Raw genomic sequence first — 25337 nt, 5'->3', positions numbered from 1 at the left:
CTAGTGTAGAAAAATGTGTGTGTGTGTGCGCGCCAACCCTTGGACAAATTTAATAATGGCTGTTTTTCCTTTGTCCTTAAAGAGGCAGGAAGTCGATGTGGTGTCCTTCAGATGTAGCTGAACAAGTCCCATCACCCCTGACCATTGGCTGGGGCTGGGAGTTGGGAGTTCAATTGCACCTAGACAGCATCTTCTGTGGTTCTTTTCCATGGGTGCTTACTCTTATGACCTCTCACTTACCAAGGCAGTAGATCAAGACAAAGAATGCAGTTAAAAAAAATAAAATGAAGCAGGTTTTCCATTATTAACTACCACCAGCTATCTGAAGGTGTTTTCCAAGCTATCTCCTGTCAGTTGTTTCAACGGTTTTCTGGTCCATACATTTCCATAAATACCTGGACCCTTTTACACCAATGCATCTTGATAGCCATTTTTAGCCCACACCCAGGTAAATGCTGTTCTGAGTTGGGAAAATCAGAGGGAGGACGGACCACACCACCCAAGCTCATCCCCGCCCCCCGCCAGTCCTAGACAGACAACAAAAACAGGCTCATCAAACTGCGGTGGGCTTTGTGAGTCAAAAGATGCGCAAACCCAAGAAAGTGTCTTGGACTTGGAATGTGAAGACCTGGGCTCCAATTCTTCTTCAGCCACAAAATTCCCTGGATGGCCTTGGGCTAGTAGTCACTGCCTTTGACTTTAACCTACCTTGCATGTTGCTGTGAAAACCTAATAGACCTGGTGCGCGGGCCCTGTCCCAACCGAACACCTTGAAGGATAAGTCAGGTAGAAATGGTAGGAAAAAAAGAGCCAGGGTTGTACTTTCTGTGTTCTGGCTTTGGCCACGAAACACTTACTTTCTTTGGAGATGAGGGAGAATATGCTGTTTGAGGCCGTGACGGTAACTGCGATGCGGGCTCAGCTGCTGTGGCAGGCTTGCTGGGGTTCTCTGGCTGGTTTGCGGTGGGTGTATCTGGCATTTCTGCTTCCGCAAGGAACTTTCTCAAGAATGCAGGGTATTTCAATCTTCCATTCACGTTGAGCGGCACTGTGTTCCAGAGGTTTTCAAACTATTGAAGCAGAGAACCATGTTTCAGCAAGTGCAAGGCCAAGCAAAGGCAGTGCATAATTTCAACCCAGGGCTCATGCATCCCTGGAAATGTCACTTTATTCTGCATGCCTGTGTCAGGGCCAGGCCATGACTAAGAGGCACCCAGCACCACCTGACCAGGGCCGGAGCGTCCATAAAGGCGAGCTAGGCAACCGCCTAGAGCGCCGTCATGGAGGGGGCACTGCCAGCCTGCCCCCTGCCCGCCGTCCACTCACCGCTCGCAGCTTTCCCTCCTGCTGCTGCTGGCTGCTGAGGCGCTCCCCTGCAATGCCCTGCAGGGGGCGCAGGGCTGCGCCGCATGACAGGGAGGCAGGGGAACCTGAGCGCGCGCCCAGCGCAGCAGTGACGGCGCCGTCCGAGCACCATGAGGCCAGCGGGGGCGAGTGGGCTTCCGTGCTCTCCAGCCAGCCCTCCCACCTATGGAGAGGACGCCGAGAGCCCCCCAGCGGTGGCTGCAGCGAGTGAGCGGTGGCGGTAGCGGCGGCAAGCATCCGCAGCTGAAGCCTTCAGCCAGCCAGCCGCTGAGGAGCTCAACGCGTCCCCTCCACAGGCGGGAGGGCACCGAGCTCCCCCCTTGGCCCGCGCTCCTCCCGCCAATGGAGGTGCGCCATGATGCATGCGCCCGGGGGGTGCCAGAAGCTATTTTTGCCTAGGGCGCAAAAAGCCCTAGCCCTGCACCTGACCACCACCACCACCTGGTGCCCTTGCACACATTTGCCTGGCACCTGTGGGAAATGCAGCAATTAGTGTCATTTAGTAAAACCTTTTGAACTTCTTAAAGGTCCTGGTGCTGAAAGGAGAAGCTATGCTAGGTGCTGGCACTGGGCCCAGGTTGTACCATTGACTATAGCAAGGGCTGTGTGTAATCTGTGCTGGAAATGGTCATTTACCTGATACTCTGAGTGCAGGATCGTGTGCAGGTGGAGACCCTTCAGAACAAGTGTTAGAGTCATCCATAGGTCCCCCATGTTGAGCTGTCTCTGTCCTAATTAATTTTTCTAATTTAATTTAATAATGATAATAATTTATTATTTATTATTTTTACCCCGCCCATCTGGCTGGGTTTCCCCAGCCACTCTGGGCGGCTTCCAACAGAAAAATAAAACAATCGATTAAACATTAAAAGCCTTCCTAAACAGGGCTGCCTTCAGATGTCCTCTAAAAGTCTGGTAGTTATTTTCCTTTTGACATCTGGTGGGAGGGCGTTCCACAGGGCGGGTGCCACTACCGAGAAGGCCCTCTGCCTGGTTCCCTGTAACTTGGCTTCTCGCAGCGAGGGAACCGCCAGAAGGCCCTCGGCGCTGGACCTCAGTATCCGGGCAGAGCGATGGAGGTGGAGACGCTCCTTCAGGTATACTGGACCGAGGCCGTTTAGGGCTTTAAAGGTCAGCACCAACACTTTGAATTGTGCTCAGAAACGTACTGGGAGCCAATGCAGGTCTTTCAAGACCGGTGTTATGTGGTCTCGGCGGCTGTGTGCAAGTGAGCATGCCACTGTCCCAGCAATAGACAGGGTTGGGTCCAACAACTGGCCCAAGGGGGCAGGTTACCCCTTTTTTATGTCTCTGGGATTCTGCCACCTGAACATGTTTAATACTGAGTCAATGCAAGTTGCTTGTCATAACAGGAATGCATGCATTGAAATAAAGTGCCAGTATCAATGTATCTTATTCCGAAGAAATGTAGAATCAGTAGAAAGGTAGATCGTTTGTTTAGATTTCAGACGTACAAACTATAAAGTTCTGTTTTTCCTTTTTTTTTAAAAAAAAGAAACCCTCCCTGACAAACAGTAATATCAGACCTTGAAGAAACCTCATCACCTCTATGCCTTTGGTATGCATGTGGCAAGTTGCGGTTAAACTTCAAAGGCCAGACCTACATTTTGAATTTCTTTTCAACTTTCCCCCACTGGCCAACTTTCTCCGTTATTATAAATTATAGAAAACAAAACACACTTCACACTACTAGCAACATGTTTTACAAGCATCAATTAAATATTATAAGTGCTTTGTGCTCAGTTAGCAGAGACTATTTTAACATCCAGTTGAAGGCCGTCAGCTTGGGATATCTGTATAATATCAACAGCTTAGTAGGGAAGGAAAACTATCCATGATCCAGCTGAAATGAAGCTGAGCCACATGGAAACTTTACTGCATTTAACATTTCATTGCTTCCTTGATGTCAAATAAGGCCCATATATAATGATTGCTTTTCCAAGGCGGGTCTCAGACAGGCAGATTGGGTCCTCCCTCGCGTGTTGCAGTGAGACCTGGAGACCGACCACCTGTGTTGTGGGTGGGTAAGATTGCTCATCCACAACACCCGATTGGTAAGTCCCTCAATGCTGGGTTCAATCTAGCCAATGGGGTGCTGTCCAAACGGACCGAGGGACCTATATATGCCCATGCACGTGACCCAGAGCTTCCTCTTTCAGTGCATGCATTCGGAACACCCGCCCACCTCTCCCTACTTTTAGGGCTTTGTTGTGCTTGACGTTGCTATGCCGTCGTCTGTCGTTGGGACAGGGGCAGAGCAGGAATTTTCCCCACTTGGCCGATTGGCTGGTGCCATTTGGGTTTCGCCTGCCACGTAGCAAATCGTCACAACTTGTATGGTTGCGGATAGGCACTGGTCCAGGTGATAGGGATGGGAGAACGGAATAGTATTCCGTTAAAGGAATCCAGGGACTCAAATGGTTTGGTCAACCCCTGTGAGGGGGTTATGCCCATGCTTGAATCCAGGGGGACATATCTGGGTGGTGGACATAGCCTGTTCCTGGCTTTCTGCCTATCCAGGTGTTCACCCTAGGCTGACCTATGCTGGTGCCCTGGGTCAGTGCTACCTGCAACGGTGCAGGGATCTAGTCAAACCAGAGCCTATGCAACCACTCACTTTCTGTAATCAATCAAGTTGTGGCCTAAATTCTGCCAAAAAAACAAAGCAAAATTTGTGTCAAGTGTGAATTTATTTAGGGGGGAGGTCTCTGGGTCTGAACACACAACTATTCAGAAGGGCATATCTAAGGACCATCTGCAACATGGGAGCTGTTCTCATGCGCTCAGAGACCACGCTTCTCTGGAGACAACTGCAAACAGTCTGAGTTTCTGAACTCTGCTCTAGGGTTCTCTAGCACACCATCTGAGAACTACTTATGTGCCACAAGGAGCAAAGGATTAAATAAGACCCCTTTCCTCCTCCCCACAGAAGAGGATGCCCATTGCACCTCTATATGACTTAGTGCTCTGGCTTTACCTCCTTCCAATCAGCCCCTGTGCTATATCTCTGCGTCAGGCATCGTGATTTCACTCCCCCCCCCCATTCCTGAGGCAGAGACACGACATCATGAGCTTTACACAGAGGAGGCGCCATCTTGTGCCTCAGCAATAATTCCAAGACAAGGCCGCAACACTCACTAGCATGGAGACACGTCCAGGATACAAGGGCGAAGTTTGCTTCCCATTCAAATTAAAGCTGGGTAGGGAGACATGCTTCTGCTCCATCAAAAGTTTGAGGAACAGTCATTGAACATGTGAGAGGATAATGGCACATAGACACATTATCTCCCACTTGTTCCAGCTGCGTAAGCTGCTTTCTGGGGGACAATGTTAAGTCCTATTTCAGTGATGGTGAACCAATGACACGTGTGTCAGACGTGACACGCAGAGCCCTCACTGCTGGCACACGCCCCATTGGCCCATTCACGCTGCTGTTGTTGTCCCCCCCCCTTTGTTCTCCCGCTCCTCCTACAGCTTGTCTCCGCTAGAGCTTGTCTCCGCTAGAGCTTGCCTCCGCTGTTAAAACCCGGATCCTTTTTGTTGTTGTTGTTGCTGGTAGCCAGAGATTGGTGTTTTAAACCCTTTCTGTGCTGTTTTCCCCCCTGGCGCATTGGCAGACTATGATTGGGTGTAGCAGCACTCGTTTTTTAACCTGTTCTGTGCTGGGGTCTTTTGTCGCTTTGGCAGACTATGTCGGTGCTGCGTGTTAGTTCCAGTGAATGTATTATTCGTCATTTATTTCTGTTCTCTCCCCCCCCAAAGCGCAGCAACTTTTGCACACACACACCAAAAAAAACCTCCCAAACTTTGGTCAGCAGCTCCCCCCCCCCCAAAAAAGCTCAACAACTCTGGGCACTTTGTGATAAATAAGGGTTTTTTGGTTTGGTTTGGTTAAATAATTAGTTTTTGGTTTATTAAATACAGTTATATATTACAATTATACATTTTTGTTATTTAAACTATAAATATCACAAAATTATGGGTTTTTTCTTGAAGTGACACACCACCCGAGTTATGCTCGGTTTTTTGGCAAATTTTGACACACCAAGCTCAAAAGGTTGCCCATCACTGTCCTATTTATTACTGCAGGTCCAAAAGGAGGGTGAACAGAATGACCAGGGAAAGACTCACAGAAGACACAGCAAATACCGCCTCCTACTGTCCTGCTTCCCTTTATCCTCAAGTTGTAAACTTGCAGCTCTCCTGACACCCCCTCCACTCCCAAAGATTCCTCCTGTATACAAATGTGTTCTTTTGCATTCTGAGAATACTGTCCCTGCCCGCCAGTTTTCTTACCTGCTCATCAGTCAAAAGGAAAAACCACCGGTTGCAGATATCTCTGAAGTCCTCTTTGAGGATAGTGCCTTCTCTCGTGCGATCTGCGCTTCTAAACTCCAATTCAAGGGTTTGATAGCGAGTGCCTATTACTTCTTGAATACGAGCAAAGACCTCTTGATTGGACAGATCTCGGCAAGCAAATTTCCTATGCTGTCTCTCAGTCTAAGTGGAACATACATGGGGGGAGGGGGAATCACAAACAGATCTACTGATAATATACAAAAGATAACATTTAGGAAGTCACGCCAAGAGGTCACCTTCCATTTTCTGCAACCATGAAATTGACTTAACGGTATTTAACGAGTGCTGCAGGAAATGACAAGCAGTCGGGTTAAGAAAAATGTAAAGCCCTCTATTAAATAGCTGCAACCTAAAGCCAAGGATATTGCTTGACCCAGGCCTTTAAAGAAAAATATCACTTGGTTAATACAATGAGCAAGGTAAACAGCAGAGTGATTAGCTGAAAACCCACACCTGACTCACCCTGCACCCATCCTGCACGCGGCATTCGCACAGATGGCGCAGTATAGTGAGTTTCTGGATCCGCTGCTAGAGGTATGTGTGTGTGAATGGGTCATAGACAAGATACATTTGATGATTTCTTAATTAACTATTCATCCATACGCCATTGTTTTAACACTATAGCATTGTGTGCCTAACATTGTGTTTCATAGGGTTTCATAATTTGCTACCAAGGAGTGTGGTGGAGTCTCCTTCTTTGGAGGTCTTTAAGCAGAGGCTTGACAGGCATATGTCAAGAATGCTTTGAGGGTGTTTCCTGTTTGGCAGGGGGTTGGACTGGATGGCCCTTGAGGTCTCTTCCAACTCTATGATTCTATAAGCAACATACCTAGAACAAAATAAAAAAAATTCCTTCAGTAGCACCTTAAAGACCAACTAAGTTTTTATTTTGGTATGAGCTTTCGTGTGCATGCACACGAAAGCTCATACCAAAATAAAAACTTAGTTGGTCTTTAAGGTGCTACTGAATGAATTTTTTTATTTTACTTCGACCCAGACCAACACGGCTACCTACCTGTAACCATACCTAGAACATACCTTCTTGCCTAGAAGAACATGCAAGCTTGTTCTTTTGGCTAGGGGTGGATGTAGACAGCAGGAGGAAGGAAGTGAAAGCCAAGGGGCAAGGAGGACTGACTCTGACCGATGCGGTTATATATTAGTTAGCATTCATTTCAGTGGCAGATACAGATTCTACAGATTTAGGAATGGTGCTGAAGACCCACACTACCAAAGTCCAAGGAGCAGGGGGAAAAGCGTTTGCTGTAGAATTTTTGCTCTTTTAGTATACGTGATAGCCATTTAGTACTGGGATTCCTGCTGGAACTTTTGGGGAAAATGATGGCAACAGAAGGTTCTGCAGGATGGTAGCCCTCCTTATTTCAAAAACAAGCATACCAGGGAACATGAACAAATCTAGATAAATATATATGAATTTCCGAAGTCTGGTCCTGTAACTGGTTCTGTAACTGATTCGATTTTTTTAATGGGACTTTTGGCACACTAGGTATGCATCGTATCTGTGCAAAAAAGAGTACACATGAAGGATACAGCAAGGTCCCTCACATCACCATGTACCTTTTCGAACAATACATGGACCTCAGTGATCCACATATGCACGGAAGCCCCAACTATAAGCAGGGGGACTTCCTTTGTTGGTGTTCCCTGATAAGTGGAGCCTGGGCTTCCTTATCAGTGTTGCTTTTTGCACAATCTTTTTAAAACAGGTATCTTCCAGAAGGTATTTCCTTCTAGGAGTTCAGTCTCCTCTGCAACGATGGCCACAAAACCTCTGGTGGGACCTCTCATGAGTGAACATTGGAGGCCTGTAGTGGGGGGGGGTGTGTGCCTAGAACAGGGGTCAGCAACCTAAGGCCCATGGGCCACAAGCAACCCACAGGGGTCATTTAACCGGCCCCCAAGCTTCCCCCGAACTGAGTTGCCCGCTCAGCGAGTCCCCACGCATTGCGCTAAACTGGCTCAGTGCGGCGCGGGGACTCGCTTCCATGGCGCCAGAAATCGCATTTGCGCAGATGCAGACGCCGGAAATCACGGGCACACGCGCAATCCAACCCACGGAGGGCTCTCTGCTGGAGTGAACTAGCCCAGGCGAGGTGAACCTTGTTGACCCCTGGCCTAGAGAAACTAAGGGCCCCATCTCTGAGAAGGCTAACATCACAGTCCTTCCTTAATGAGAACTTAATTGGGTATGAGTTGTTAGGCTCTCCTACTCACGAGTAGGACCTTGGCCACTCTGCTGATCCATAAGTGTGCTGATGTCAGTTGGCATCAGTCGGCGTGATGTTCGGGCTGAAGAAAGCTTTTGAAGCTCCCGAACAATCGACCAGGAGGGAGGGAACATGCCAGTTGGGCATGTGTCTCTCTGCCAGGGTCCTACTCGTGTGTAAGAGATCCTAACAGGAGGCAGCAGGGAATGCCAAACTCCACATGCAGCAGAGCCCACAGTCACTTAGGATCATGTCGCAAAGAGAGCTGGCCTGTTCTTTTGGCTTACACAACCCCTCGTCAAAACCATCGTCCTCACCGGTCCTGCCTCTGCCTCTCAGACCCTCACAGGCAGTTAGGAGACCCTTTTAGGCAAAGGTGCCCAGGAGTTCTTCCTTCAAAAATGCTGCAGCTGATTCTGCCGTTTAAAACACTTTTCCTCTGAACTGGACTGTACCTCTCTAGTGGCTCTGAGTTACAGCAACTCAGCAATTGTCCGGTTCAACTGTCCTGGAACCTTGAAGAGGTCAATATTCTGCCAGCTAGTTTTAAACAGCCCCCGACCTCCCCTGGTAGAGTTTCCAGGAAGCCATTCAGTGCAGGTCCTGTTGGCACAGCAAGAAAAGAGCCTTTGTGTATAAAAAAGCCCTGGAGAGCTGGTGTTTGTTCTGGTTGTCGTTTAAAGGCCTCTCTGCCTGTCTTGTTCATTTGGACAGAGAAATCCACTGACGTTGGTCAGGCAGGCAAAAGCTTAGTTACTGAAAAGTTTCCCTAAACTGTCAGTCACCTCTATGCTAGAATCAGGGCACTGTGTATTAGTCCTGTGCAGAAAATTTCTTCTGTATTGCCACACTTCATCAATTAATAAGAAACTGCATTAAAAAAAAAATTATCAAAGGGGAAAAGAAATTTCAGTGAAATGATCCTGGTTGGGTTTTGCTGTTGCACTTACCTGACTTTCAGAGCGGCTGAGGAGTTTTGTGAGAGTTCTTTCAATAGGCAAATCATCTCTTTAGTGACCTGCATTTTGCAGCCTTCCTGAGAGCCTGTGCTTTCTGAAAAAAACCAAAGATCTCCTTGGCTGGACTTTCCTGTTAGTGTGAGGAGGCAAAGAGGCTGCCTAGCAAGTGCCAGGTGCTGTTCTCTGTGACGGTTTCACAAGTGAAGCCCTTACCTTACAAATAAATCAGTGTAGAATTGTTGTTTAGTTAAAGGAAGGACTTTCCCTTAAAGAGAATTTGCACAGATCTTAAGCACTTGCTAGCCAGACTCTCCGGCGAGCCACACAACCATTAAAGCCCGGAAAGGTGTTCTGGGGTTAACACCTCTCGTGGATCTTTTTCAGATCATGGCAGTCAGAAAGGCTGCAGAAAGCTGAGAAACATAGACAGACACCCTTGGTTATCCCACATGGATAAAAAGGTAAAGGGACCCCTGACCATTAGGTCCAGTCGTGACCGACTCTGGGGTTGCGCGCTCATCTCGCATTATTGGCCGAGGGAGCCGGCGTATAGCTTCCAGGTCATGTGGCCAGCATGACAAAGCCGCTTCTGGCAAACCAGAGCAGCACATGGAAACGCCGTTTACCTTCCCGCTATAGTGGTTCCTATTTATCTACTTGCATTTTGATGTGCTTTCGAACTGCTAGGTTGGCAGGAGCTGGGACCAAGCAACGGGAGCTCACCCCGTCACAGGGATTCGAACTGCTGACCTTCTGATCAGCAAGCCCTAGGCTCAGTGGTTTAGCTCACAGCGCCACCTGATCCCACATGGATAAGGTATACTTAAACCTGCACCTACCAAAATTCTAAAGCAATTCACAAGTGAATGAGGCATAAAACCTGAAGCTTCTTTCACAGTGGAAGAAATATTTTAAGAAATTGGAGGACAGTTTTTGACACAGTGCTACCGAATAGTCTTTTGTAGGCTTTCTCACATTTCCCCCTCATACGTGTGTGCATATATATATATATATATATATATATATATATATATATATATTCTGTTGACAGACTCCTTCAGAGGTAATCTGGGCAGGGGACCATAAATGAATGATAGGTAGGCTTTGAGCCAAAAGTAGTCGACCAGTCCACTTTTATCCTGTTTCCCCCTACTAACAACATTCATGAAATTAGGCCAGGCATCCCCAAAATAATAATAATAATAATAATAATAATTTTTATTTATACCCCGCCCTTCCCAGTCAAGACCGGGCTCAGGGCGGCTAACAACAAATAATATCAACACAAATATAAAAGAAACAATTCAGTTAAAACAACAGAATAATACAATGTTAAAATTCAATTTTAAAATTAAAAATCTACGAATAAGATAAAACCATTATAAATAAAACCTTAGGGGAGGGTAACCGTGGGGTCAGACTGCGTCAGTCCGAAGGCCAAACGAAACAGCTCTGTCTTGCAGGCCCTACGAAAAGATGACAAATCCCGCAGGGCCCTAGTCTCCTGAGAGAGAGCGTTCCACCAGGTCGGGGCCAGTACTGAGAAGGCCCTGGTCCTGGTCGAGGCCAGCCTAGCCACCTTGTGACTCGGGATCTCCAATATGTTATTATTTGTGGACCGTAATGTCCTCTGTGGGTCCTCCAGATGTTTTGGCCTACAACTCCCATGATCCCTAGCTAACAGGACCAGTGGTCAGGGATGATGGGAATTGTAGTCCAAAACATCTGGAGGGCCGAAGTTTGGGGATGCTTGAATTAGGCCAAGGGCTGCAAGAAATTAGGCTGGGCCTTAGGCAGCAGGCTACCCTTCCCGGACTTAGTAAATTGCATCTAGTGTTAATCCTCCTTGGAGTAAACCCACTGAAAGCAATGGCACAGACCAACTTGGGTCCATTGATTTTAATGGGTCTACTCTGGTTGGATGCAACCCACTGTGGCCAGGATTTGGAAGAGAAACTTGTCACGTTTTTGAGGGAGCCAGGGGTGTCTTAAGCATATCTGGCGCCGTGGTGCCATGGTGCGAAGATCCCTCCGGCGCCCCCCCCCCGTTTCGCAGCGCGGCTCTCTGGTGGGCGTAGCGCAGCTGCCGTAGGCTCAGCAGCGTGGCGCCCCCCCTGGCGGCCCGACGCCCTGCGCCACCCAGTCTTGCCGTAGGGTCGGCTCTGGAGGGAGCCATTCAGACTGCGCCAGAAATGCTTAAGACAGTTACAGAAGTAAAACTGACAGTAAAAAGACTCTCTCAAGTCAACTCTACTTGATAGTCTCTGCCTTCTGGAAGGCTTTGCAGAGGTAGCATTAGAAAGGGAAGAAAACACACAACATTAATTTGGCTTCCCACTAACTTAACCCGCATTTGAAAACCCTCATTCAAATAGAAATAACTGTCAAGGGAAAAGAAAAAGGAGGGAGGGAACCCTAGCTTTATTAAAAATCAAATGTATACACTAGTGCAGTTATGGACCTTGATAAACAGAAACAAAAACTGTTATTCAGCTGACAATTTGCTCATCTCATTTAAATCAGAACTATATAGAATTATTCAGAATGTAAGTCTCATTAGCATACATCAGCATCGTCAAAAGACCCTAGTGATGAATTAAGTGTAGGGGGGGGAGTGGGGACCTTCTGAAGCGTCCTTAGTTTCAATGCATTTAACTATTTCTAAGCATAAAATGGATTTTAAACTTGCATGGTTCTGGGGTATGCTAATTATTCGCTTTTGCAGTTGAGAATTGCATTTTTATTTATGAGGTGCCATTTATTACCCATCTCTTCACAGGCTTCAACTTTACTCGTTCAGTAAATTTTCCATACTTTAATGATCAGAGCTGGAGACTTTTGCTACGTGTTTCCACCTATACCTCAGCAATCAGGTTTTGTGTAATGTATAATAATAAGGTTTTTGTAATATGCTTGAATAAGCAGCATACTACATTAATTTATATGTTAAACCTAAAATAGTCGAGAATCCACAAAAGATGAGTCCTGTAACAGTCAGCATTCTGTTGCCAACTTCAAGGATAAATCCTAAGGCCCTAAAGGGTGAAACAGGCAATGACGAAATGGCCATACATAGAATGCATTTACCAGGGGCATATATTTATTCAAACAGAAAGACAAAATTGAAAACGATAGATAAAGCAGATTAAAAACAACACCGATCACCATCAAAGTGGAGGATCGAAAAGCCAAATATCAGACTAATGGAGCTCCATAATAAAACACTGTTTCTGCATGCGCCTGGGGAAAGAGGGGTTTGCCCAGCATGAATGGGCAGGCAAACGATCAGGTACAAGGAAGAGTGGGAAGGAAAGAGGACATTGGGAGGGCAAGAGTGAACAAGTGGACTGACAGGTGAGCAGGTTAGTGAGTAAGGCAGGTCAGTGTATGGCTGGCTTTTCCCGTCTGGCAAAGGCAGGGGAGCTGTCGGAATGGGTGCCAAGGCTCCCACCACCAGACCAAGCAGGGGGCTGTTCCTGCTCACCTTGCAAGGTGCTCAGACCTTTGGCAGCAAGGAGGGGGCCTTCCGTCTGTCTGAATAGGGAGAGAGGCAGGAATGGGTGGGGATGAAGAGTACTGCTGGGCCGTTGCCAAAGCCCGGCTAAGCCATAAGGAGCAGAGCTCTGGGTGCGGCTAAACCCTCTTTCATCCTTTTTCTGAGTGCTAGAACAGAAACAACGTTCTGGAAAGGGAACAGCTAGCCAACTGGCCAATACTTTCATCCACAGCCCCGTACAAGCCTAGGACAACCATTTCAGAGCACCAACAGTCCATTTCTTCCAGGTTTTATTAAAAAGCTTTTAAACTCCTATTTTGTTTCTCTCCAGAGTTTTTCATGTTTTTGCATATGTCGAGGATTCTCAAAGTCTGCTGATTCCTCCTTGTGTGGGGCTGCAGTTATTTTTACTATGTAAGTATTAGCATCCCTGCCCCCCTCCAGACTGAAAGTAGAGTGTTTTTATAACACCGTACCTTTAAAAACTTGCTGAAATATCTTGGTGCAGGCTGAAACATGAGCTAGGATGAGGCCAGCCATTCTTGGGGTAGGGTGTCCCACAACCTTCATGCAGGGCCGGCGCATCCATTAAGGCGAACTAGGCAGTTGCCTAGGGCGCCAAAATGGAGGGGGCGCTGGCACGATGGGGAGTGCTGCTGGCTTCGCAGGACTCGCTCTGCCACGCGGCCGCTGCGCCCCAATGCCACCAACCTGCGTCCAGGGCCGGTGCAGCCCAGGCGTGCCCGGAGTGCCGAGGGCAGCAGCGTGTGGGGAACACGTGGGGCGAGAGCAGCCGCTTCCTGCGGTGCACGCGCGCCTTTGGCTCCAGGCGTCGTCGGCGCGCTCTACTTCTCGGGCAGGCGGGGGCAGCTGCTGTTGCACCCAGGGGTCCATGGCTGAAGCCCGAGTGTGGCCAGAGCAACCCAGCCGTTGACGTCGCAGGTAAGTGAGAGGGACGCTGGGAAGGGAAGGAGGTGAAGGCTGCGTCAGGCCCGCAGGGAGGAGGCAGATGCCCGGGGGGGGCGCCATAAGGTGATCTCGCCTAGGGCGCAAAAAACCCTAGCACCGGCCCTGCCTTCATGTCCCCACAAAAAGACCATGCCCCTCATGCTCGGCTGCTGCACCTCAGGCGGAGGAGGGGGACACAAAGCAGGACCTCAGTAGATTATCTCAGGGATGAGGTAGATTCATGGGAGTGGAGGAGATTCTTAAGCAGCTGTGGTTCTGGGCTATTTAGGGCTTAAAACTAGCGCCTGGAGACTCATTTCCAGCACTTTGGTAACCAGGGCAGATGACACAAAAACAGAGTTCTATGCTCCAGTCTGCTAGATCCACTAAGCATTTTGGGTCAGTTTTGTAAACCGTCTTCAAAGGCAACCCCATGTAGAACATATTTCAGTAATTCAGTATGAAAATGAACAGGGCATAAATGAATGTGGCCAGTTTTGTTTCTCAAGGAAAAGGTACAGTTGCTAAAAATCCAGGAGAAGGATGACTAACCTTTTTTAATCTGAGGAGTTGACCACACCATCAGGGCACTCTTGGTCTCAAAATGAGGCCAGAAGCCAAATTGGAACGGATCTAAATAATCCAAGAATATATTAGAGTTGGGTTATCATGTCAACTTTGACAGAGAATGATAGTTACTGAAATAAGTTGGGTCAGGCTATGAAGCTTCATTAAGAGCTGCTAGTACCACACTTTCTTAAAGAGCATTCAGTGCCTCTACTGGATAGCTCAGTTGGTTAGAGCATGGTGCTGAAAATACCAAGGTTGCAGGTTCAATCCCCATAAGGGATATTCCTGATTGAAGAGGGTTGGACTAGGTTATCCTCAGGGTCCCTCCCAACTCTATGATTCTACTCAGCAAATCAGCTCTGGTCTACTCCATAGCTGCCAAGCTATCCCTTTTTTACAGGGATTTTCCCTTATGCTGAATAGGCTTCCTCGTGAGAAAAGTGAAAACTTGGCAGCTATGGTCTACTCAGCTACAGCGGGCATTGGGTCCATAGCACATGCAATAATAGGTCTACGCTCTTTGAGAAGCTCGAATACGTCCTCAGGCCTGTGGCACATATTGAGATCTGGAACTCACAAGAAGGAGCACCAGAAGTTGCCAAAACCAATTCTGCTCTCAATGTTGTGCCCTAGACAGAGCAGATAAAAGTGAATCCAGATCTCTGGAAAACCATAAATAGAAGAGGGCATCTTGGTGCTAGTCACGATTGAAGAGGGCATCACTAGGCGAATCAGAAGGAAAATATCCACGATGTATCTATTGACCACCAGGGGCTAACCCAGGCACCCCCAAACTGCAGCCCTCCAGATGTTTTGGCCTACAACTCCCATGATCCCTAGCTAACAGGACCAGTGGTCAGGGAAGATGGGAATTGTAGTCCAAAACATCTGGAGGGCTGAGGTTTGGGGACCCCTATCCCTGCAGAGGTTTGCTATAGGCTTTCCCCCTATGTCTGGGATCAGGTGCGAGCACCTTTTCCCTTCCTGCCCATTTATCAGAAAGCTGATTGTCTGGACTTTCTGATAGTCAGGGCATGAGGTGCCTTTAAAAAAAACCCAAAAGCTGCCAATGGACTGAACCACGTGGGGAGAGGAAGGAGCACCTAAAGCTTTTGCCTCCTCTCTTCCCCAGGGTGGGCAGGGGCACCCATTAGCCTTTACTCTGGTACCTGACTCAGGTGCATTGCCAGACAGGAGCGGGGAGCACAGCTTGGCCTGCAGGAACCCTCTCTGCACCTGCTCCTGTTTCTATGTACATTTGTAAAGGTAAAGGTAAAGGGACCCCTGACCATTAGGTCCAGTCGTGACCGACTCTGGGGTTGCGCGCTCATCTCGCATTATTGGCCGAGGGAGCCGGCGTATAGCTTCCAGGTCATGTGGCCAGCATGACAAAGCCGCTTCTGGCAAACCAGAGCAGCACATGGAAACGCTGTTTACCTTCCCGCTGTAGCGGTTCCTATTTATCTACTTGCATTTTGACGTGCTTTCGAACTGCGAGGTTGGCAGGAGCTGGGACCGAGCAACGGGAGCTCACCCCATCACAGGGATTTGAACCGCTGACCTTCTGATCAGCAAGCCCTAGGCTCAGTGGTTTAACCACAGCGCCACCTGGGTCCCTTATGTACATTTGTACAGAACGTAATTTTATTCAAGGCTCAAGCTACTATTTTTAAATAATCAAACTCAAAGTTAGCATAACAAGTGGCTGAATAGTTCTTCTGCTGTACCACTCCAAGACAGCAAGTGGGAATTGTATGACTGAACGCTCTCCCGTATTTTCTTTTTCTTTTAAAACCCCACATCTCCGCACATAGAAAACCAGCGTGTAAGGGAGAAGTGTTCCAGCTTCACCTTTCCCCTTGATATTGCCCTGAAATTCCTGCATTCTGTTTTACACAATGTCCTATTACCACTTCAGATACGGTATCACATTTCACAGATAAAACAACAGTTGATTTCTAAAGGTATGATAGAGGTTTTTATTAGTTTTGCTTTCACCAGTACAGAAAGTGCTCTTGAGACTCCTGATCAAATCCAAGGTGGGAAAGCTTTAAGACTCCCCTTAGGTGAAGAATTCTGAAGGGATGCCTGAATTTTAGCCTGCATATGGTTAATTGTTCATGTAACTAGGGATGAAATTGTGCTCAAACCTGCAATCAAAAAGCACCATGTTAAAGGAGATATTTCCCTCCCGCAATATGAACTTTGCCTATTGCGGCACTTAATGTGTCTTATTAATTTAGAAGGCGAAAGATGATTTGGCAAACACTCCTCTTCATGTACACCTGAAAAGGGGACGGGCAGGGTTCACATACAGACATTTCAAGTGATGGGTTGCATGTATAAATGGGACATCACAGAAGAGGGGGCTTGCAGGGTTGCTTGGGCTAAACCAAGCCTCCTACCCACCTCCCACCATTTGGTGTATGTGTGAAGGGACTCCTGCTTGTGTTTAGAATGCCTCTGGGTAAGGGCGTTCCCGGGTCCAGTCAGTAAAGCAGATCTTCGTGAGTCTATTGGTACATAACTAATGCCTATCCAGAAACTGCCCAGATGCATTTTGCGCATTGGCAGAGGAGGTTTGGCCAGCCTTCACTGCCCCACAACCTCCCTCATGTACATAAGAGGACCATCAGAACCCCCCCCCCCTAGTTCCACAGAGAACTTTAATACTACCTCGTATAATCTCAAATGCAGTGCTTTTCAATGAAGGCAGTACACACAGTCAGCTTCCACTCATCAAGTGATAAGAAGAGATACAACAAGCAGAGGCTACGACCTGAGCCAATGGCTTCAAGTTACAAGAAAGGAGATTCCGATTAAGCATGAGGAAGAAACTTCTGATGGGAAGAGCTGTTTGACAGTGAAAGGGGCTCTCTCAGGAGATGGTGGACTCGCTTTTCTTAGCTGCCATCCAACCTCTGCTTAAAAAACTCCATCTTGGATGCTTTAGTGGAAATTCCTGCATCGCAGGGGGTTGGACCAGGTGACCCTTGGGGGTCCCTTCCAACTCTACAATTTTAGGATTCTTTTGAATGGGAGCCCACATTGGAAACACTTTTGTCCTGACCCAGTAAGGAACTTTCATGGTATGGACTGTGTTGCCAAATCCAGAATGGAATTCACAGAGAGAATGAAGTTCAGGCATTTAACAAAACACTCATTTATACTATATGCTACAGATGTTGTGCTCATTTCGGCACCCGCTATCCCATTTGTGTGCGTGCTCCCTCCCTCACACACACATTGTTCTAGTCTAGTTACAGGTAGGTCATAGTCAAAACAAAATAAAAAATTTCCTTCCAGCAGCACCTTAGAGACCAACTAAGTTTGTTATTGGTATGAGCTTTCATGTGCATGCACACTTCTTCAGATACCCCGAAACAGAAGTCACCAGACCCTTATATATAGTGGGAGGGTGGGGAGGGTTATTACTCAGAAGGGTGGTGGGAATGGGTGATTGGCTGATAGGTGTGGTAAACCTGTTGAGGACTGTTAACGACTGCAATTGGTCTTACAGGAAAAAGCAAGGAGTGAGATGGCTAAATCGTTGCAACACATTGTTGCAAGTAACGATTTCTGCATCGGAGACAAAGCGAAGGATACTTCTTATATTGTCCTCCTCCTTAGGTAGGATGTTATTAGTCTTTATCAATATGCCTATCATAAAAGCCCATGCTGGGGTACTGACATTTTTCTACAGCAACTTTTTGTGAGTCACTTGAAGTTATTCTATGGTATTACATTTTTTTGTCCCTAGTCTGGAAAAAAAATTGAATCGATGCTCCAAATAATAAAATGGTCACATGCTACAAGAATGCGGCTTTCTTTTTTATCTAATTGTTTCTATCTTCCAGCTTGTTTCTACAATCTGAAATACCAAAACTCCTAGCACATTGTCGCTTCAGGATATGATTCCATGAAAACGTACTTGTTAACAAGTCCCACTGAATTCATACTTGGGACTCCGGACAAGCCCAGCTAATTTCCCACCAGGAAATCTATACTTTCTATGGCTTTTAGGTCAGGAAGACCTAATTTATGAAATTATCCACACTGAAGGTGCAATGTTTTGGATTTATGTCCCTATGTTCACTGATACACATGCCTGCCTGTGAATGTGATTCAAGTAGGTCGTTTTGAACCATAGGCTTGATGGCTTATAACAGGTTGAGGTACAAGTTAAGATCTGGGCTGGGGTTCTGCAGAGAGGTGTTTACTAGGTCATATGAAAGAATGCTAATTCTGGCTTGCAAACTACGCGTTACCTATTTGCTTGTGTCACAACGGCATTCTGACCTGTGAAATAATAATGACTTGTAACAGCAATGGGACAGGGAGAGGCAGGGACTGGCAGTGGGTGGCATGATGAGGGGCGTAACCTGGCTTAGCGGGGGTGGGGGGCGGCTTCTCATCTGGCCCCACATAACCCTGAGCCCAGACTCCAACCCCTCCATTAGGAACATTATCTACTTTCTTCCACCTGCTGTGCAACACATGGAGAGGACTATTAAGGCTCCCCAGTGCAGAGAGAAATTGAGGCTCTTTCTCCTCTTCTGCAAGCAAGCAGTTCCCCTCTCATTTGCCTGCAAGTTTGCAGCTGAGCTGTGTTGGAAGAAGGAGGTTCTGCTGATGAGTTTGCAGCAAGAAGGAGGGACTGAAAGAGCCATTTTCCTATCCAGGGGAGTAAATGAGGTTAAGTGCTAGTCTTGGGACTGGAAAGACCTGTGATCAAATTCCTGTTGACCATGAGCCAGCAACTCATTTCTCAGACTAACCTATTTCAGGGAGGGTGGGGTCATCAGCACAAAAGGGGACAAACCCTCCACTGAAGAAAATGCCATGTAATATGATTGTTTTCCTGACCAGCTTCTGACCACCCCAGTTTCTGCCTAATCTTTCCAAACCAGCACAAGCTCATTCTGATGCACAAGGGTCTTGTGCCCGTTCTTACCTCTGAGAAGTTGTTGAATTTTTGCAGAAAATATTTCCAGTCTATGCAGTGCTCTCCGCGAAGCCGCTGGAGTTTGATGAGGTGGTTGAACTGTTTTTCGGAAAGCGTGAAGCAGAAGTGGTGGAGCACCTGCCGGAAATCCAAGGTGGAAATTGCTCCCGTGCGGTCCTTGTCAAAAGCAGAAAAGGCCTGCAAATAGCAGAGGAGCAAAGTAACTCTAAATAGCCGGCATTTGGAAAGAAGTCATTTCTCTCTAGTAGAGCTATTACAGAGCTGTGGAAATAAATGCACAGGCGACGCACAACCCACTTGCTGCCTCAAGTATTCTACATACAAAATGCCGCTAAGCGCTTCCCAAGGAATCCTTGCTCAACCATTTTTTAAGCTGAGCTGTTTCAATAGCTTATTATCTTCTGGCAGGACTCATTATCTAGAGTGTCAGGTGGGAAGGCTGTTTACAACAGGCCTCCCATAGCAACCGGAGGCAACCAGAGAACCTAGGGTGTTTAAAGATAGCATGAGAGCTTAGCTGGGATGAGAAAATATACAAGGAGTGTTGGCTTGTCAAGCTGTGGGGACTATCCCTTCCAAATATAATCGGGTGGTGAAAGCAGGTGGGCAGCCTCATGTCCCAAGATCTGCAAACGTGTGCAAGTCTGAAAAGTACTGTACACAGATAAGTGTAACATCTGAATCAGCTGCAAGTTCAGCCCACTTGAGGTGCCTTACTATTTATTTATAGAAGTCAGACCCTATTCAAACAGTAACACAGTGGCTTACAATGTCAAGCAATTCAGACATATTACAATAAAGTAAAAAGAAGGTGATAAAGCGCCCCTCAATGCATCATTTTTATTGTTTACCAATAAGCAAGTCTAGTACATCCATGGCATGATCATATCTATCAGATAATTCAATCACGACAGTAGCCCCACCCCTACTCAAGGCTCTCCCCAGTGAGTTAGAATCATAGAATCATAGAGTTGGAAGAGACCACAAGAGCCATCCTGTCCAACCCCCTGCCGAGCAGGAAACACCATCAAAGCATTCTTGACATATGCCTGTCAAGCCTCTGCTTAAAGACCTCCAAAGAAGGAGACTCCACCACACTCCTTGGTAGCAAATTCCACTGCCGAACAGCTCTTACTGTCAGGAAGTTCTTCCTAATGTTTAGGTGGAATCTTCTTTCTTGTAGTTTGAATCCATTGCTCCGCCTCCGCTTCTCTGGAGCAGCAGAAAACAACCTTTCTCCCTCCTCTATATGACATCCTTTCATATATTTGAACATGGCTATCATATCACCCCTTAACCTTCTCTTCTCCAGGCTAAACATGCCCAGCTCCCTAAGCCGTTCCTCATAAGGCATTGTTTCCAAGCCTTTGACCATTTTGGTTGCCCTCTTCTGGACACGTTCCAGCTTGTCAGTATCCTTCTTGAACTGTGGTGCCCAGAACTGGACACAGTACTCCAGGTGAGGTCTGACCAGAGCAGAATACAGTGGTCCTATTACTTCCCTTGATCTAGATGCTATACTCCTATTGAGTTGTGGAAGGAAGCACCAGCTACCACACTTTTGTGAAGTCAACCCCAATTAAAAACAATGGATTTGGTATCTCCAGTGCTGCGCTATCTCCCCATGCAAGACCCATCAGGAGAAATACGAAATCCTTCCAAGGCAAGATGTTTTGGTCATTGGGGAAGATAAGACAGCAATACAAGCAATGGATTGCAGGTGACACAACCGAGAAACAATTAATATTTTCCTAAAATCCTAAAAATGGAAGCACCCACACCACACATGAAAAAGGTGTCAGTCGTTTTGTACCCGGTCTAGCACAGTGATGATATGTTGATGTAGCTCAACAGACAAGCAGGACCATCAAAACACTATTAGAAGCACTGTCTCTTGAGTCATGGCTAATGAGGTTGTGTACCTACTAGGGCTTGCAGCGGGCCCAAGCTGGCCCATGACATCATCTGATGTGCAGAAGGGTAGGGTTAACACCTGTGCTGGCTGCTGCAGCCACCTGTTTAGGGAAGCTTTTAATGTCTGGTGATGGACTATTGTATTTTATGCCAAAGCAGCAAGGTTTAATTCTCCTCCCTCCCCCCACCCGATGGTTAATTCCTGCTCAATTGAACAAGATTCCACGAAAACCACGTCCTGATTCAGGAAGCGGTTTGCATGAAGCCCCTGCTAAAATGAAGTATTTTCCTTCTCCATTTCTGAAAGGCTTTCTACACTGCGAAGGGTTTCCACGGGGAGCCATTTTCAGAGTCCCAAAAGCAGGGGCAGAGCGATTTCCTCAGGCAAAGCAGGTGCTGACAGCACGGTGGGTATTTTTAGGGCCCCCTGTTTGCATGACTCCTGCTCCCAGTCTTCCACATCCTCTTTGTCCTCAAGGTCAAAGACGGGCACCACAACATTCCCTTCCCTCTCCTTGTCACAGCGATGGGCGTTTTGCTACTAAATCATGGCGACTGCATGGCACGTACCTTGTATAGCAAATCAGAGGAAGAGGTAACTATCTGCTTTATTTTTGCCATGGCTTCATCTATGCTGAGCTGCACAAAACTGATGGGTGGCACTGGAGGCACGGTAGGCTTTTTCCGCCGTTTGAAAGCTGCGCGGTCATCAATTACTCTTATAAAATCAAAGTACGAGAGCTTGTTGTCCTGTATGCTAATCCCTAAACTAAGGGGGGAAAAGAAACAGAAGATGGAATATTTATTTCACATTTCTCAAGCATTGCTACTAGAGCTGCTGCAACTCATCACTCCATTATAGGGTTTGATATCATTCTAGAATTGCTATATGCCTGTTGTCTTTGTCCATGGAGTTTTCTTGGCAGGGATACTGGAGTGGCTTGCCAGTTCCTTCTCCAGGTGGATCACGTTTAGTCAAAACTCTCCACTATGACCTGTTCATCTTGAAGGAACTGGCAAGCCGAAGAATTGATGCTTTTGAATTATGGTGCTGGAGGAGACTCTTGAGAGTCCCATGGACTGCAAGACGATCAAACCTATCCATTCTGAAGGAAATCAGCCCTGAGTGCTCCCTGGAAGGACAGATCGTGAAGCTGAGGCTCCAATACTTTGGCCACCTCATGAGAAGAGAAGAATCCTTGGGAAAGACCCTGATGTTGGGAAAGATTGAGGGCACTAGGAGAAGGGGACGACAGAGGACAAGATGGTTGGACAGTGTTCTCGAAGCTACGAACATGAGTTTGACCAAACTACGGGAGGCAGTGCAAGACAGGAGTGCCTGGCGTGCTATGGTCCATGGGGTCACGAAGAGTCGGACACGACTAAACGACTAAACAACAACAACAACAACTTCCAGCTAATGATGCATTTAGCTCAATGCCAGAGGTGGGAAATTCAAATGGGAGTGGGGGAAAGAAATAAACAGACATTGTACGTGCTTTAACGGTGTCCACCTGGAAGCTTTACTTTTGCTCAAATAATAATAATAATAATAATAGGGTTAGCCCTGATTTCTTCCTCACAAAGGAGGAAATTCGCCAGCCAAGTGCAGATCTAAAGCAGCAAATCCCATTTCTGGCATCAAACTCCGAAGTACCTCTTGCGGCCTGTTTGCTCTGTAAATCACTCAGTGATGGCTCTTTCCAAAATCAGAATATTCATTGGTGACAATGACTAATTAAATGGCGGGAGGATGAAGCCGTTTTAACAAAGAGGATGCCAGAAAAAGAAATAAAATGTACAGACCCAAATATCTGCTGCTAAAAACTCCCCCCCCTCCCCTGAAGAGCACATTCAAGAGCATCGCTTTTGCATCTTGCAGCTGCAGAATGAGCCAATCCATGCATTAGCCTGTGTCAAGCTGGCTCCGATGTTGGGGGAAAGGAAATAATCAACGCACTTCAGCAGAGGAATAAATTGCCAAGTTGGTATTAAAATTTTAGTAATAAAACCAAATGCATATGCTAATCTACTCTATTATTTAAGGCGGGGAAGAAAAGACTCTTTTCGATCTGGAAAGGACTAGTCTGCAGAAAATTACAATGAATGGAAGTGTTTATCATCAAAAAGTCTTTGAGGAAAAGAGCACACTGCAAAAAATTCTTATTAGAGGCTTAATTCAAGAGAGCTTAATCACTCGATTTATAGGTGGAGTGAAAAGATTTTGTTTACGTTTCTCTTCTTCTTCTACCCTCTCTTTTAAAAGAGAGGAGGGGAATCTTTTTTGAAAATGTAATTCTACTGAATCCTACATTCACATATGATCAAGTCCATCCTAAATTTTCTGGTGCTCAAAAAGATAAATATATTTTACATTTAACAGGTCCCAAGTGTTTTTTGCTCTGATTAGTTATTGCCTGTTCCTTAGCTTACACGAAAAGCTCGATGTTATTTCGCTACAAAAAGTACATATATTTGCACAATAGTTTAAGTACAGTAAGTACAGATTATAATTGCTGCACAATCCCAGAAAATGAGTAATAAAATGAATAATATTTCTTATTGGACCAGCCACAGTTACCAAAAGCATAACCTTTTAAACTGTTGTAAAACAATGGTATTGTTCACCTTTTTTTCTCTTTAGCTTTCACATACTTAAAACAAAAACAAAAACAATTTATTTTCTAAAATTGGTCATGGTACTAGATCGAGAGCTTTCCAATTCCTTGGCCTGTTTAATTTGTTTCAGGTGCACCAGGTGAACACCATGTTGAGATGTGCAAAAATTGGAGGTGTGATATTTGTAGAACAAAAGGTCACTGGGACTAAAGCTCTCTTAAATTAAAATATGTTTGTGAAATCTACTACCTATCACATACTTTTGCAGAAAGAGAAGTTCAAACCCTACTCAACCAAAATGAACAAGCTGACAGGCTGCATAAGGCAACCTGGAACAAGGATTGACGCTTATCTGTACAGTATCGAAATACAGTGGTACCTCTACTTACGAATTTAATGCGTTCCGAACACACATTTGTAAGTCGAAAAAAATTGTAAGTCAAATCCCATAGGAATGCATTGGGAGAAAAAAATCGTAAGTCGAAGCAACCCTATCTAAAAATTCGTAAGTAGAAAAAATCCTATCTAAACCGCATCCAAGATGGCGGACGGAGCTCCATTCGTAAGTAGAAACATTCGTAAGTAGAGTTATTTGTAAATAGAGGTACCACTGTAAATCAGACATATATTATCATCAGAGTACTTAAGATCAAAGTAAGAGTCCACTGATTGATCAGGAATAGTTAGATAAGCTCATGAATGTATTGAACTAGGATAGAGCCATTAAAGCTGGGGAAATCGTAACAACCTGTATAAAAGTTCACTGTACTGTTCATAGCCGAGGCAGCAGTTAAAGTCTTCCAGCAACTTGCGGAGGTTTCCCACCGATATGCAGCCTTCTCTGTTTTTATCCTGCTCCAAGAAGGCCTTGTGGAAATCCTGGGAGCATTCGTGGTACTTGTCCCTGAAAGAGAACCAATGCTCAGTTTAGCTTTCCCGATAAAGAAAAATCCTAATGGATCGGCTTATATAATTCAGGAGCATGACTCACCAAGCCAAGGGTAGCCTAACTTCAAGCCCTGTAATGTAGCTTCTCAGAGCCTCAATAAGCCACCAGCACAGTAAGTGACATGCCAATCACTTAAGCCAGGGGTCAGCAAACTTTTTCAGCAGGGGGCCGGTCCACTGTCCCTCAGACCTTGTGGGGGCCCTGGACTATATATTTTTTGGGGGGGGGGGAGATGAACGAATTCCTATGCCCCACAAATAACCCAGAGATGCATTTTAAATAAAAGCACACATTCTACTCATGTAAAAACACGCTGATTCCTGGACCGTCCACGGGTTGGATTTAGAAGGCGATTGGGCCAGATCCGGCCCCCGGGCCTTAGTTTGCCTACCCATGACTTAAGCCAAAATACACGGCTGAGTGAGCTGCATGCCGTGTTGCGGGTAACAATTTATGAAGCCCCAATTCAGAATGCAAGTGGGGCAATGTTCAGTATAAGGAGAAGAACTTTGCCTTCGTGGTAAAAGTATTGAGTTTAATATAGGCAAGGGACAAAACAGAGCCTGGTGATGCCTGCCAGCTATTAATGTTGTCATGTGGGAAGAATGGCGGCTTCAAGCCCTTTCACGCATTTGCTCCCAGGACGTAGAACTTCCTTCAAGAGCCACAAAGCAGTTGAAAAGAGAGAAGAGGGCGGTATTTGCATACAGAAATAGTAATACCGGCCTGCCCGACATAATGTCAGTGAAGTGCTATGAACACTTGAGTTGCAGCATATAAGTTTTAAGTGTTATTATTGCCAACATTTGTAATTAGGTCCTGATCCTTGACAGCATATTTAGCCTCTTAGTATCATGTAAATGTGGAATACAATCGTGTCAACTGCAACAACCCGGAATCCCTATCAGATTCGTGTGATGTGCCTCAACAGCTGAAATGATAG

General features: G+C 46.3%; 1 protein-coding gene across 1 annotated transcript in view; it reads right to left on the bottom strand.

Annotated features, from left to right (window-relative positions):
- Positions 1–25337, bottom strand: part of EFCAB6 (EF-hand calcium binding domain 6) — a 115598-nt gene that overhangs the window by 13746 nt on the left and 76515 nt on the right. The window contains exons 23-27 of the mRNA XM_060275194.1: positions 24194–24349; positions 21397–21595; positions 18901–19089; positions 5683–5886; positions 858–1070 (exon numbers count right to left, since the gene is read on the bottom strand). Coding sequence (XP_060131177.1) covers positions 858–1070; positions 5683–5886; positions 18901–19089; positions 21397–21595; positions 24194–24349 — 961 coding nt within the window. The remainder of the gene's footprint in view (positions 1–857; positions 1071–5682; positions 5887–18900; positions 19090–21396; positions 21596–24193; positions 24350–25337) is intronic.

This window comes from Zootoca vivipara, chromosome 5 (assembly GCF_963506605.1).
Source record: "Zootoca vivipara chromosome 5, rZooViv1.1, whole genome shotgun sequence".
Lineage (NCBI taxonomy): Eukaryota > Metazoa > Chordata > Lepidosauria > Squamata > Lacertidae > Zootoca > Zootoca vivipara.
The sequence above is the reverse complement of the archived record's forward strand: the minus strand, read 5'-3'. Positions and strand labels throughout refer to the sequence as shown.